At 41.3% G+C, this 16,772-nt stretch overlaps 1 protein-coding gene across 1 annotated transcript in view; it reads right to left on the bottom strand.

Annotated features, from left to right (window-relative positions):
• LOC124110773 (solute carrier family 35 member E2A-like) overlaps positions 1-15,819 on the bottom strand; it is a 29,285-nt gene extending 13,466 nt beyond the window's left edge. The window contains exons 1-4 of the mRNA XM_046470171.2: positions 15,729-15,819; positions 12,859-13,203; positions 8,262-8,397; positions 726-974 (exon numbers count right to left, since the gene is read on the bottom strand). Of these exons, the coding sequence (XP_046326127.1) occupies positions 726-974; positions 8,262-8,397; positions 12,859-13,108 (635 nt within the window). The 5' untranslated portion in view covers positions 13,109-13,203; positions 15,729-15,819. The remainder of the gene's footprint in view (positions 1-725; positions 975-8,261; positions 8,398-12,858; positions 13,204-15,728) is intronic.
• Between the last annotated feature and the right edge of the window lie 953 nt (positions 15,820-16,772).

The raw sequence follows: 16,772 nt of genomic DNA on the forward strand, positions 1-16,772 counted from the left end.
ACTTAAAATTTCAGTTGTACTTCCTGTCACGCTAGGTATTTAATCATGCACACAGATTAGTATTATCATATTGTGAAATTGTCCTGAAAACAAAAGCCGGAATGAGCAATCAGTTGTACACACACTTTGATCCCATGATCGCCAGGTTGTTCAGTGTAGACATACCGAAAATAAACCTCAAATGAATTTAAATGTAATGATCAGAAGAAATTCAATGTGGAACTATAATTGTATAAAGAATAAAAATATAGTTACAACCAGTCCTCCTTTCGACTTGTTGAATATTGAAATGGTGGACACATTTTAAAGGAAGGTTCATAATAAATTCTACCATGAATTTGGAATTTACTCAATTCTGATTGGTCACGCTGCGCGTTCGGTTCCAAATTCAATTTAGCGCAGTTAAATCTACAGGTAACCTAGCTCTACATTGAAAACATAGTGGGTTTATCTCCTAATTAGATGTATATCCCAACCTCACATCAAACTATTGTCCCCAGGTTCAAACAGGTGAAGAAAACCGTGTGTCCTACCTTCTTTTCTTTACTTGATGAAATACAAAGGGAAAACAGAAGTTTTCAACATTTGGCCTTATCTAGATAATATATTTTTTGTATCAAACAAAAAGTTTTGTTGTGTCATATATATAACTTCGGGGATTACGTAAATTTGGTCCGGTATAGACATAGATCCGGATTAGTGAAGAGTCCACTGTTGGTACTTACCACTCTGTTAAGTTGGTGGCCAGAGCTGCCACGAAGCCCTGTATATTAAAACTGAGTTCATAGGCTGAACACAAGGCCAGCCCGAACATGATGGGGATGAGTGACAGGAAGGTATAAAGGCCAGTGTACTCTCCGATGAGGACTCGTGATATAATCACTGTGAACAAGGGTGCAGAACTCTTCACAGTCTCTGTGAAGGACACGGCCACAAACTTGAGGGCTACCAGTCCCAGAACAACTGTTGAAAATCTGAAATAAATCACATGGAATAAATGTTTGTTCGTTTGTTTGTTTTAACACTGCACTCAGCAATATTCCAGCTATATGACGTCAGTCTGTAAATAATGGTCTGTACCAGACAATCCAGTGGTTGACATCATGAGGATTGATCTACACAACTGGGATCAACTAAGTCAGCGAGCCTTACCACCCAATCCCATTAGTCGCCTCTTACGACAAGCAAAGTCGCTTCTTGCGGCAAGCAAGGGTTGCTGAACACCTATACTACCCCGGGTCTTCACGGGTCACAGCAAGCATGGGTTGCTGAAGACCTATTCTACCCCGGGTCTTCACGGGTCACGGCAAGCAAGGGTTGCTGAAGACCTATTCTACCCCGGGTCTTCACGGGTCACGGCAAGCAAGGGTTGCTGAAGACCTATTCTACCCCGGGTCTTCACGGGTCATGGCCTAACACTCGTGAAGTCTAACAAATGATATATTTGGGATAACACTTTCTGAGAAAAGTACAATTGTCAAACTTGCATTTTTATGGAAGCCTCGTTGGCTGAGCAGGTTAGATCGGTGACTTATTGTGCTGGCGATTAGGTGCCTCACTCTGGCAGTGTAGGTTTGAATACTGGACGGGGCTGAACCCAAAAAAGTACAAGAATCTGTACTTAACTCAGAAAGTGTTATCCCAAATATAACATTTGTTACATTTGACCGCTTTCTAAAAGGCATTGTGTGTTCACAGTGAAGTCATATCATTGGAGTAATAATGACCTCAACAACATCTCATTTTACCAGGAATGCACACATTTAAGCCCCTCCATTTTTCAACTTGTGGGCTTAAAAATGAGATTTTGTTGTTTTGTAGCCATGGACTTAAACGAAGACAAATATTTGTGTGATCCACCCCTAACGGATGTTACGATTGTGACACACTGAGCATTGTGCGAGGCTTTCATATTCAGAAGACACTTTGGTCTCCTCTGTTGTCCTTCATGATGTTTTGGTGGCACATTTACATTTTGTACAACTTTGTTCAGTCTAGTAAGCTCAGATGTAGTAGTAAAGAGGATAGAAAATGATGCTGAGCGCCAAGTTCAGGTTCGTACCATCAAGGGGCTCCAGTACAGACTGGTGGTCGCAAAAATAAGTGACAAATCGTGTCATGATTCAGTTAAAAAAATAATGCAAACAATTACTTGAGAATGTGCAAGGAGTTTTAATGAACTGAATCCGTAAATAGTCTTAAAATTATCTGGCAGGTGGAGAAAATTTCATGCAGCCCGACAGAAACGTTACCAGCCACTGGCAGATGGGCAGGCAGTTATTTCAGACACAGCGTAACATCCCAAGTAAATACACATTTCCCTCAATACAAATGTTGACTTTTCTCAAAATGAATCCTACACTTCATCCTACTTAATCATAGCGTAATCGGAACAGGTTCAATGTACATTTCTTATACATGATTGAAAGCACAGGCAAAGTAAAGTCAGACATCCTGTCCTCTCCACATGCTCAAAGGGACAATACACAATCAGCCTATTCACCCAATTATAGATCTAGTTGCTAAATTCAATCCTCAATCTCTAATTTTCTTTTTCATTTATACCACCACCATGTCTGTTTTCAAATGTACAAAACCACATAGTTGTAAAGGACAGAGAGATTCAGCTAACCTTATCTCCTGATATCAACATTGACCTTGTTTGAAATGAGAAACATGACAGGTGTTGAACAGCTAATTCATTATAGCTGATGTAAATTGTAAATAGGATATAGTGAAGGCCATTATCTTGGTTTGTGATCTCTGGTGAGCTCAAGTGCCAAAATTCTCAACAATACCCCTTTTTATATATTTGTGACAAGTTTAACGAAGAAGTCTTAATAATATTATTGATGTTTGGAGTTAGTAATTGTGTTAACATTTCCTCACAAACTTTGAGGGTGAGCAGTGTTTTGATAGTAATCATGGTAATGATATTTTATATAGCAAGAATATAGACACTGTCATATGTGGCCATCGGACTGTCGTAACTCCTTCATCTTGTCTAAACAGCAACCTGACTTGACACAGTTGACACAGTGACAGGCACAGTCAAGGGGTACGGTGTTGAGTGCCCAGTGACAGACACAGTCAAGGGGTACGGTGTTGAGTGCCCAGTGACAGACACAGTCAAGGGGTACGGTGTTGAGTAGTGCCCAGTGACAGACACAGTCAAGGGGTACGGTGTTGAGTGCCCAGTGACAGACACAGTCAAGGGGTATGGTGTTGAGTAGTGCCCAGTGACAGACACAGTCAAGGGGTACGGTGTAGAGTGCCCAGTTACAGACACAGTCAAGGGGTACGGTGTTGAGTGCCCAGTGACAGACACAGTCAAGGGGTACGGTGTTGAGTGCCCAGTGACAGACACAGTCAAGGGGTACGGTGTTGAGTAGTGCCCAGTGACAGACACAGTCAAGGGGTATGGTGTAGAGTGCCCAGTGACAGACACAGTCAAGGGGTACGGTGTTGAGTGCCCAGTGACAGACACAGTCAAGGGGTATGGTGTTGAGTAGTGCCCAGTGACAGACACAGTCAAGGGGTACGGTGTAGAGTGCCCAGTTACAGACACAGTCAAGGGGTACGGTGTTGAGTGCCCAGTGACAGACACAGTCAAGAGGTATGGTGTTGAGTGCCAAGTGACAGACACAGTCAAGGGGTATGGTGTTGAGTGCCCAGTGACAGACACAGTCAAGGGGTACAGTGTTGAATGCCCAGTGACAGACACAGTCAAGGGGTACGGTGTTGAGTAGTGCCCAGTGACAGACACAGTCAAGGGGTACGGTGTAGAGTGCCTAGTGACAGACACAGTCAAGGGGTATGGTGTTGAGTGCCTAGTGACAGACACAGTCAAGGGGTATGGTGTTGAGTGCCCAGTGACAGACACAGTCAAAGGGTACAAGGTAGAGTGCCCAGTGACAGACAAAGTCAAGGGGTACAATGTAGAGTGCCCAGTGACAGACACAGTCAAGGGGTACAATGTAGAGTGCCCAGTGACAGACACAGTCAAGGGGTACAATGTAGAGTGCCCAGTGACAGACACAGTCAAGGGGTACAATGTAGAGTGCCCAGTGACAGACACAGTCAAGGGGTACAATGTAGAGTGCCCAGTGACAGACACAGTCAAGGGGTACAATGTAGAGTGCCCAGTGACAGACACAGTCAAGGGGTACAATGTAGAGTGCCCAGTTACAGACACAGTCAAGGGGTATGGTGTTGAGTGCCCAGTGACAGACACAGTCAAGGGGTATGGTGTTGAGTGCCCAGTGACAGACACAGTCAAAGGGTACAATGTAGAGTGCCCAGTGACAGACACAGTCAAGGGGTACAATGTAGAGTGCCCAGTGACAGACACAGTCAAGGGGTACAATGTAGAGTGCCCAGTTACAGACACTGTCAAGGGGTACAATGTAGAGTGCCCAGTGACAGACACAGTCAAGGGGTACAATGTAGAGTGCCCAGTGACAGACACAGTCAAGGGGTACAATGTAGAGTGCCCAGTGACAGACACAGTCAAGGGTAAGGGTGAAACGATACACCGATATTCCGATGCATCGCGATACTTGACCCACGATACGATATACGATAAACGTGGGCCCATTTATCTCAAGTACAGCGTTTCCTCGGTATTGTGCCTTTCAATAAACCGCTAACTTGGTTATAGCGCGCGCTAACGCATGGCTCCTTAAAACGTACTTCCATTTTAATAAGCTCAGGTTTTACACGGACAGATGTTTTTTTCCCATCTTATAAAACATTATCAGCTGATCACCACAAGCACATATATAACACCGAAAATACGAACTGAAGTACGCAATTCAATACCATTATTATACTATCTTGTTATTAAAACGTGTTCATTGTATATCTGGACTTGTGTCTGTAATATATTTTATTAATTTTATTCAAAATTTCATTTATATTGTTTTCATTAAGTTATGTGAAATCGTGTGTGAAGAGATACAGCAACCACGGTCAGATTACCACTTTTGACGCATTGAAACGAACTTTAGTTCAAGTTGCTAGAGAATGGATACATATATTAAAAATGCCATACTTTGACGCGTTAAAAGTCATATTTGTGGCAATTTGGCTAATATATGTCAACATAACGTTATCGCAATCGAAATACATGTAGCACGGGAAGTCCCTAGGGTGACTGGTCAAATTGTTCCATTCGTAAAAATATCCTGCAACAGCAATCACCAGTACCAAAATGCTACACTTGTGGTTCTTATAATTATAAATATATAATTAAGCTGCAACTAAGGTAACACGATATTGGAATAAATTATTCCTGATAAAACAATAATTTCACATACAATTTCTTCGACCATTGCATCAAAATTCTTTGAAGTTGTATCACTGGTGGAGTACATTAATTATTTTCTGGTGTTTGAACTTTGAATTGTTTTGAAGGAAAGTTGAACAACTTCAGTAGTCTTGTTATTATAAAATAATTTTGACTGTTCCAAAATCATGAAAGGTTCAATCTTTACATGCTTTAAGTCTTTCTTTTTTTATCATTGCATATCGAGATACGTATCGTATCGTGACCAGAATATCGAGATGCGTATCGTATCGTGACCTTCCTGTATCGTTGCAGCCCTAGTCAAGGGGTACAGTGTTGAGTGCCCAGTGACAGACACAGTTACAGACACAGTCAAGGGGTACGGTGTTGAGTGCCCAGTGACAGACACAGTCAAGGGGTACGGTGTTGAGTGCCCAGTGACAGACACAGTCAAGGGGTACGGTGTCGAGTGCCCAGTGACAGACACAGTCAAGGGGTACGGTGTTGAGTAGTGCCCAGTAACAGACACAGTGACAGACACAGTCAAGGGGTACAGTGTTGAGTGCCCAGTAACAGACACAGTGACAGACACAGTCAAGGGGTACGGTGTTGAGTGCCCAGTAACAGACACAGTCAAGGGGTACGGTGTTGAGTAGTGCCCAGTAACAGACACAGTGACAGACACAGTCAAGGGGTACAGTGTTGAGTGCCCAGTAACAGACACAGTGACAGACACAGTCAAGGGGTACGGTGTTGAGTGCCCAGTAACAGACACAGTCAAGGGGTACAGTGTTGAGTAGTGCCCAGTGACAGACACAGTCAAGGGGTACAGTGTTGAGTGCCCAGTAACAGACACAGTGACAGACACAGTCAAGGGGTACGGTGTTGAGTGCCCAGTAACAGACACAGTCAAGGGGTACGGTGTTGAGTAGTGCCCAGTGACAGACACAGTCAAGGGGTACAGTGTTGAGTGCCCAGTAACAGACACAGTCAAGGGGTACTGTGTTGAGTGCCCAGTGACAGACACAGTCAAGGGGTACGGTGTTGAGTAGTGCCCAGTGACAGACACAGTCAAGGGGTACGGTGTTGAGTAGTGCCCAGTGACAGACACAGTCAAGGGGTATGGTGTTGAGTGCCCAGTGACAGACACAGTCAAGGGGTACGGTGTTGAATGCCCAGTGACAGACACAGTCAAGGGGTACGGTGTTGAGTAGTGCCCAGTAACAGACACAGTGACAGACACAGTCAAGGGGTACAGTGTTGAGTGCCCAGTAACAGACACAGTAACAGACACAGTCAAGGGGTACGGTGTTGAGTGCCCAGTGACAGACACAGTCAAGGGGTACGGTGTTGAGTAGTGCCCAGTAACAGACACAGTGACAGACACAGTCAAGGGGTACAGTGTTGAGTGCCCAGTAACAGACACAGTGACAGACACAGTCAAGGGGTACGGTGTTGAGTGCCCAGTAACAGACACAGTGACAGACACAGTCAAGGGGTACGGTGTTGAGTAGTGCCCAGTAACAGACACAGTGACAGACACAGTCAAGGGGTACGGTGTTGAGTAGTGCCCAGTAACAGACACAGTCAAGGGGTACGGTGTTGAGTGCCCAGTAACAGACACAGTCAAGGGGTACGGTGTTGAGTGCCCAGTAACAGACACAGTAACAGACACAGTCAAGGGGTACGGTGTTGAGTAGTGCCCAGTAACAGACACAGTCAAGGGGTACGGTGTTGAGTAGTGCCCAGTAACAGACACAGTCAAGGGGTACGGTGTTGAGTAGTGCCCAGTAACAGACACAGTCAAGGGGTACGGTGTTGAGTAGTGCCCAGTAACAGACACAGTCAAGGGGTACGGTGTTGAGTAGTGCCCAGTAACAGACACAGTCAAGGGGTACGGTGTTGAGTAGTGCCCAGTAACAGACACAGTCAAGGGGTACGGTGTTGAGTAGTGCCCAGTAACAGACACAGTCAAGGGGTACGGTGTTGAGTAGTGCCCAGTAACAGACACAGTCAAGGGGTACGGTGTTGAGTAGTGCCCAGTAACAGACACAGTCAAGGGGTACGGTGTTGAGTAGTGCCCAGTAACAGTGGTACGGTGTTGAGTGCCCAGTAACAGACACAGTCAAGGGGTACGGTGTTGAGTAGTGCCCAGTAACAGACACAGTCAAGGGGTACGGTGTTGAGTAGTGCCCAGTGACAGACACAGTCAAGGGGTACGGTGTTGAGTGCCCAGTGACAGACACAGTCAAGGGGTACGGTGTTGAGTAGTGCCCAGTGACAGACACAGTCAAGGGGTACGGTGTTGAGTGCCCAGTGACAGACACAGTCAAGGGGTACGGTGTTGAGTAGTGCCCAGTAACAGACACAGTCACTCGCCTGCAAACTCCTCAGCGGCCAGATGGAGTAACAGCCTCAAGTCGCCACACACGCTCGCCAGCCGACGCCGTGCCTTCCCACGCTTGACCCCCTCCCCTCCAACCCATGCCCAACCTTTTCCATATTATTGTATATTCTTTTATCCCCCACTCCCTCCCAGCCAACCCCCACCCCCTTTAGCTTTATTAGTTTAAGGTCTGAAAAGTTTTTCATTTTTTTGGGTTGCACTTCTTTATTTATTCATTACGCTTTTTTTCCCCAATAGTATAAGTGCTTCCCCGTGTGCGAAATACGCATTAGTCGGAAAGTGCACGTTAAATCTCCCAGATTGATTGATTGATTGACACAGTCAAGGGGAACAATGTTGAGTGCCCAGTAACAGACAGTCAAGGCAATGGTGCTGAGTGGGTGCTGCTCTATGTGATTGGGAACATGTGATATGCCAATGCTTCTGGTATGTGCAGTGAACCATTAATGTCATGACTACAGTATTTGGCTGCATTTGTAAATAACTCTTAACATAAGGACTTTGACTATTTTGTTATTCCGACAAAAGAAAAAAGGATGTATTGGTTCTCCTCCTCCCGCCTCTCACCTCATGGTTCCCACCAGGATCATGTTCCTCCAGAAGTTGGGTGGCTTGCCCTCCCTCTGCACGGGCTTGTACATGCCCAGGGGCAGATACATCTGTATGAACCCCAGCACCGTCGTCATCACCATCTGCATGGCGCCTGAAACATTGGAAGGGGGAGGGGTCAATGTTGTTCTATGCCACATATATCAATGTACCAGCTGGATCATGGCAGTGTTCTAGTTTACCGATAATTACCATCTTTTTACCAGACAAATTAGGTTTAGATCGGTAATTCATGTGACTGCCAGTCCTGAAAGTACCTTACAAATCTTTGTTATTGAACAAAACATTGGCGATATTCATATAAATATATTTTCGAATGAAGTCAGCTTGTCTGTTACCATCAGGATATCCCCTTGTCTATTTTTAGAGAAAGGAAATAACATTTCACTTTGCTTCAAGGTTGAATATATATTTGCAGCGATTTAAGTCTCGATTTATTCAAAATGAAAATAGAAAATGACTTTGTGTGAATAACATGTAGATCTAACGTAGTTACTTCAGAGATGACATCATTGTACTGAACATGATGTTGAAAGAATTAAAACCAGGTAATTTTCCATATGTTTTTGTAATTGTTAAAAGTTGGGACTGACAAGAATTAGGGGGACCCTGGTAATCTTTAGAGTCACAATTTTCCAGGAGCATACATTTCTATATACTATATTTCTATATAACAAAGCCTGAAAACAGATGACTGTAAATGCTGTGCAAATTTGGTGTACATATTGATGTATGCCAAGTTATCTAAACTATGTATGTTCATCAAAACATGCATACTTTTGACACCAGAGCAGAAAAAAACATATGGATAAACAGAAGAACATCTCCCTGACCTACCCCTGCCTCCAGCTCTTCACAGAGATAGCTTGAACCCAGTGCTCTATAACTGGCGTGCTAGGTCTAAGGTTAGTGCTGTAGAATAGTTGTGAGCAAGCTGTTCACTGCACTCTTGCATATCATGCATATATAGCTAGCTGTTCACTGCACTCTTGCATATCATGCATATATAGCTAGCTGTTCACTGCACTCTTGCATATCATGCATATATAGCTAGCTGTTCACTGCACTCTTGCATATCATGCATATATAGCTAGCTGTTCACTGCACTCTTGCATATCATGCATATATAGCTAGCTGTTCACTGCACTCTTGCATATCATGCATATATAGCTAGCTGTTCACTGCACTCTTGCATATCATGCATATATAGCTAGCTGCCATCATGAAAAACATTCCCAGCAACAGAAACTAACATTTTTTGTCCACCAGTCCTCATAATGATAACATATAGCAAAATCCGGCCTACCTTTAGAATACAGTACCACAAACTTTTCAAACACGTCACAATACTCTATGACGTAATTAGTAAGGGTGAAAAGATACACCGATATTCCGATGCATCGGGATACTGGACCAACGATACGATACACGATACACGTGGGTCTCTTTATCGATACGCCCCAATACGGAATGCACATCTTAGTACAATGTTCCCTGGCTATTGCACCCAATATAGCGCTAACTCTGTTATTGAGTGTGGTAACTCATGGCTCCCAAAACTAACTTACATTTTAATAAGCTCAAGTTTCTTCACAGACAACGATGTTTTTCCAAATCACAAAAAAGCAACATTATCAGCGCAAGCAGGGAACACCGGAAATACCAGTAAAAAAATCTGACTTTAAGTATGCAATTCAATCCTATTATTATACTATCTGGACTCATGTTTGTAATATATTTTATTAATTTTATTTAAAATTTCATTCAATATTGTTTACATTAATTTCGGCGAAATCGTATGTGAAGTGATCAGTAGATCGCACAACTCACCGTTATTTACAGCAACCACGGTCAGATTGCAGGTTGCAACGAACTTTTGTTGCCAGTGAATGGATACATATATTATAAATGCCATACTTTGACCCTTCCAAAAACATATTTGTGGCAACTTGATGTTTTCGCAATCGAAATACATGTAGTGCCGGAACTCTCTACGGAGACTGGTCAAAATGTACCATACGTAAAAATAGTCTGCAATAGCAATCACCTGTACCAAACTGCTACGCTTATGCTTCTTATAATTTTAAAGATATATAAAGTTGCATATAAAGTAACACGATATTGAAATATATTATTCCTGATAAAACAATAATTTCAGATACAATTTCTTCTGAAATTCTTTGAAGTTGAATCACTGGGTACTTTTTAACTGAATCACCAGTAGATCGGGAGGAAAAGCGTGTACAGCTGGTTGCTATTTCCAGCTTAGTTTACGAGACTATACACACGATAATCTTAATCTTTGCATATAAAACAATGCCTTGGAGAGCAGGAAATAAAATGTTAATGGTAAATCATCGTGTCTGGTGATGTTTTATATCAAATTTCATATTTTTATTGACCAGGTTTGTAATACCTGTTTATTCACCTGAATTTGCTGAAGGGATACTATGTGGTTTTTTAAAAGCGCATAACACTCGATAAATATGTTTCTTACACTATGAATCATAAACAACTGTTATTCTAATCCTGTTTCAAACCCTGAGGCGTACATCGTAGATCATGTTAGGTAGGCAGAGCATGTACTGTTGTGTTGGTCATCTACCCCCTACGACTCCACCTCCGTTAAGTGAGGGTATCACTGGCCCCTGACGATGTTGACATTTTAATTTTTCTGAAAAAGAACCTGAAGTTGAACTATTCACACTGCAAAGAGCATTGATTATTTTCTGGTGTTTGAACTTTGAAGTTTCCTGCTTTTTTTAAATTTGACATGTTTTGACGGAGGATGAGAGAAAGTTCCACTTTGAAGCTTGACAAGTAGTCTTGTTATTATATAATAATTTTGACTGTTCCAAAAGCATGAAAGGTCCAATCCTGACATGCTTGAAGCCTTGAAATTTAATATATGCCTGAGTACTGGAGTACTCTTTTTTTATCATTGCGTATCGAGATACGTATCGTATCGTGACCAGAAACCATGCGCTGTTTCAAAACGGCGAAACAATACCCTGTGAGGTCAGGGGTCATCGAGTGCGCATAAGCTCCTCCTAGTGATCTATCATCTCTACACGCAATGTCAATGAAGACGCCCAACGATGTTGAGAGTTTTGAATATTTGTTTGCTAAATAAAACCTGCGGCGGCGCATTTTATAGCAAGCACTAATTTATGAAAGCACTTTTGTTCTCAATATTTAAAAAAAATAAAATTGGAATTCAAGTGGCTAAAATGATCATAAATGGGAAGTAATAGACATATATTATTTTTTCGATTCATTAATGTTCATTATAATGCACAGGAATGCAGTTTATAGGTATATTATATCATATCAAATGACATAAGATGGGGAAACTGGACCAGTTCTCTTCAAAGTCAAGGTTGGTTACCATGGCAACCATAAGTGAAAACCTCAGTAACTTTTGCCATTGATTCCCAATGTATGCAGATAATTTCAGGAAACATGATTGCCCATGACAGTATTTTCACTTTGGTGACACCAACTATTGTTCTGCAAAGGCTCAATCATTGTCAAAATTCACAATATTGCAAAACAAGGTTTTAAGCTGCATGGTCATTCTTCAAACTTTTTCAGATTTGTAAAACACAAATAACCAATGTCTTGAGTGTAAACAGGACATCTACCCAGTTCAGTGGCTGAGATTAGCAATGGCATTTGATTGTGAGGTCATGGTAACCAATGTCTTCACAATGGACTGCAATGCACTGTTATGCAATTTCATAGAAGCTATATTTCATTGTGGTGCAATATTCTTGGAGATATCGCTTGATATCACCCAAGCAATATCTCCTGTGGAAGGCTGTTTTGGATAACAAAACTTACTACTTGTATAAAAGTTTTGCAGATCTTGTAATATAAAGCAAAGGCCCTTCTTACCATGCCTTGCCCTTAGACCTCTCTTAGAACTGTAACAACTTCTCAGTCACATGAAAGGGCTTGTAAACAAGTCGAATAAAGTTAAGAAATATTGTAGGACATTATACATACCCATCAAACTATGCAATGCTATTGAAACAGTTGACCTATTTTGCAATAGTATTGCAAGTGTTCTAAAATTGCAGCATAGTCCCTTTATAAATCATTATTCCACTGACCAGACTATTGCTGTTGTTGGTGGAATTGAAGCATTTTATAGATTTGAGATGACACCTTCCTTCAGCTCTTCTTGCCTGACAGGTCCTGACACACATCATTGTCAAAGTAATTGAAAATATAGTACCTGATAATTATCATTGATTTTATACCACTGTACATGTTGTATACTTAATTCAATAGATTTTGAATAGATATCTAATTTATCTTCAGACACGTTTTTCTTGTTTACAGATTTTCGGGAGAAAGTAATGGACAGTAGCTAGCTAAAAACTACAAAAGACGTACTTTTATAAAACATTTGAATGTTTCCAGAGCTACTTTAACAAACTGTCTAAATTCTTAATTCATGTACGCTGTGCAAATGAAATCTTTACAACACTAAGTTTTACATGTTTAACTCCAATACTCTCTACACCAAAGAACATGCACTCCAACTCACCTAGCAATGTCGGGTCGCCCTTGAGTGTGGCCAGGATGTATTTGTTCAAGAACAAAGTACAGAAGCTGAAGAAGTACCACAGCACAAGGAACAGAAAGGCTCGGATGTTCAGCAGACCCTGTTTCTCCAAATCATCACTTGTACTAATCTTCCGAGTTCGGAGCGATAACTTTTTCATGTTTGCTTCTTCTTGCTTCAAGTGATCCTCATGTATTCTGACAGATGGACCATTACCATCTGATGAGCTCATGATCCTATTGAGAAGAGTCAACTTCTCACAACAGAGTTCTCATGGGCTCATCGTTTATCACGACAGTTACTTTGATGATGCTATTAAGAACACATCTGAAAAAAATAAATATAAATATAGATATCATATATATATGTACTTTCTAAAAATTATTTTCAGTGAAACATAAAAAAATAAATCTTACTGAGATCACTGAAAAGTAGGTCACAATCTCATTAAAATCGGATCTTAGTTCTTGCTACCGCTAAATGCAGATCTGTGGGACATCCAATACAGGTCGAATCAGAACGACCTTTCGCAATCTTTGACCGCCCAATGAAATGACTAACAAGAATAACATTAGCCAATCAGAAAACAGCTTTCACACGGTTTACAGGACAAAGTTTCAAACTGGTTACTTTCATTACAGACAACTCTTTGAAAAATATTGATTCAAAAATTAAAAACAGAACAAAGAAAATTCTGAAATGTCTAATAGATGGCCAAGATTGCATGGCAGTACTTTCCATGGGTCATGGGAAGTCTCTTCCGTTTCAAATGTTTATCCCATTTAAAGAGAGATAGACCATGATTTTCTTTTTACTGTCATTCGGAATACCCAGTTTTAGCCATTTTGAGTTGGCATGACTTTCTCAATCTGGTGAGCAAAGCTCTGATGGTGACTCCTAGTGGGATGTCCTCAGATCTTTGTTTAGCTTTAGGGAGAAGCTCTGATGGTGACCCCTAGTGGGATTTCCTCAGATCTTTGTTTAGCCTTAGCGAGAAGCTCTGATGTGACCCCTAGTGGGATGTCCTCAGATCTTTGTTAAGCTTTAGCGAGGAACTCTGATGGTGACCCCTAGTGGGATGTCCTCAGATCTTTGTTTAGCTTTAGGGAGAAGCTCTGATGTGACCCCTAGTGGGATGTCCTCAGATCTTTGTTTAGCCTTAGCGAGAAGCTCTGATGTGACCCCTAGTGGGATGTCCTCAGATCTTTGTTTAGCTTTAGCGAGGAGCTCTGATGGTGACCCCTAGTGGGATGTCCTCAGATTTTTGTTTAGCTTTAGGGAGAAGCTCTGATGTGACCCCTAGTGGGATGTCCTCAGATCTTTGTTTAGCTTTAGGGAGAAGCTCTGATGTGACCCCTAGTGGGATGTCTTCAGATCTTTGTTTAGTCTTAGCGAGGAGCTCTGATGGTGACCCCTAGTGGGATGTCCTCAGATCTTTGTGTAGCCTTAGCGAGGAGCTCTGATGGTGACCCCTAGTGGGATGTCCTCAGATCTTTGTTTAGCCTTAGCAAGAACCAAGATTAGATTTCATGAGTAAGGTGGTGGCATACTGGAGACCTATTCTCAGTCTGAATCATCAAAGTGTCACAGTTTATAAAGTAGAAAACTGTCAAGCATGGGGATAAACATAGATCAGGGGATAACAGGCCAATCAAAGTATTTTATTTCAGTTGGGAAACATTCAAGTTTTAGTGCAGTTGTTTATTCCTCCCTTTTACCATGTTTACCATCATTCATTGATAAAATCATCCATTTGAACCAACATTTTCTTGAGAAAACATCTACCCTAAATAAAAAAAACCAAGCTCTTACAAATGGGTGTGTAACATAACCATTTATTGCTGACAATTTCCAAATCTCAGAAACGAGTGCAATTTGATACATAACAGTGGGTAAGACTTCCTACCATATCCCCCTCCTCCAAAATCTAAAAACATATATGATTACCTCTCAATCTTTTTAATTATATATATTTTGGAGGGAGATATGGGCTGAAGTCTTACCTAACAGATTTCATCATCGTGGGGTATTATGCTTTGACTGACATATCATATTTCATCTGTGGTTATCCCCCACCTGCAAACAAGCGCTGTTAGTGTTAACGACCATCTGTCATTTTACACAGCAGTTAGCTATAAGCAAGACAAGGGGGCAGAATTGTATATCAGGAGAAAACAGCCATCGGTAACTCACAGTAAGTCAGTGAGACAGGTCACACATTCTAACACATACTCAAATGATATTCATCAGAATCTTGCACCTTTCAAACTTGCATCCTGGTTCCCCTGTCTACATTACATGATGGATAATGTGTTCTTCATTCTGTTTATTTTTCAGCTTAAAAAAATAAATTTATATTTCAAAACAGCTCTTGTTAACTATTAATGTCTATGACACCAGTTGCACCTGAACTACATCACAGGTAATATAGATATAGATACAATTTGGTGGAAGTTTCAAACCTTGATGTGATAGTGCACAGCATCTGTGAATGGTGTAGCACTAGCAGTAGATGTAGGCCTAGTGGATATAAATATGCTGTCACCGATTCATGTCAACAATATTTCTCTCGGTCAAAAATAACAAACAATGACGCAAATTAATGTTTGCGTAATACAACATCATCCGCACCAAAACACTGAAGAAAAGACATCATTGTATCAACACAATCAGTGAACCACTTGCTTTTGAGCACAGCGGCCGAACTGTCAACACACCATCCCAGCTACCTGACAACGTGGCTGTGGAGGCCGGTTGCTCCGACTGTTTACATTCAGTTGCAAAAACATAACCACAACGTGAATGAACAAACAAAAATGTGAAAGAAGTAGCAGATGTCCCTTTGGATGTACCTTTGTCTGAAATTCGGTTATTCAAACTCCTGCCACGTATTTTGACATGACTTCGTTCAAACCATGGCATCTGTCGGAACGAGTTTCCTCTTACGACTGAATATTAAAATACAGATAGTGTTACAACTAATATTCATTCAGTTAGTTTATGCAGGTTCTCGGACGATGTAAAACAAAAATAACCTAACAATAAATTTAAAAAATCACATGTTAAATACAAACGTAGGACGCGGTGTATGTAAAACAATTAGTTAAAGAATCAGATGATATATGTGGTTACGCACACATTGAAATAATGATGCATAAATCATTTAATCATGCATAGTTACAGAAATCAACATGGCCATATTGTTCAATAGCAAACATTCACATACATTAATAGAAACAAATGTTATTGACTATAACAAAATCTATGATTGAATTACAGACATGTCATGACATAGATTCCTTCAATCAAAATGTAAAAAAAAAACGACACTCGCCGTCTATAATCAATATTTATTCCTGATTCTGATGGGACAACTGAAGCTATTGAGTAGTTAGATGTAGCGATGAAACATTTCACAGTCATACCTGTCAAGATGTTTAACAGTGACAAGGATACGGTGTTATGGACGACTTACAGCGTCAAGATGTTTAACAGTGACAAGGATACGGTGTTATAGACGACTTACAGCGTCAAGATGTTTAACAGTGACAAGGATACGGTGTTATGGACGACTTACAGCGTCAAGATGTTTAACAGTGACAAGGATACGGTGTTATAGACGACTTACAGCGTCAAGATGTTTAACAGTGACAAGGATACGGTGTTATGGACGATTTACAGCGTCAAGATGTTTAACAGTGACAAGGATACGGTGTTATAGACGACTTACAGCGTCAAGATGTTTAACAGTGACAAGGATACGGTGTTATGGACGACTTACAGCGTCAAGATGTTTAACAGTGACAAGGATACGGTGTTATGGACGACTTACAGCGTCAAGATGTTTAACAGTGACAAGGATACGGTGTTATAGACGACTTACAGCGTCAAGATGT

Source organism: Haliotis rufescens, unplaced genomic scaffold (assembly GCF_023055435.1).
Source record: "Haliotis rufescens isolate VD_foot unplaced genomic scaffold, xgHalRufe1.0.p SCAF_13, whole genome shotgun sequence".
Lineage (NCBI taxonomy): Eukaryota > Metazoa > Mollusca > Gastropoda > Lepetellida > Haliotidae > Haliotis > Haliotis rufescens.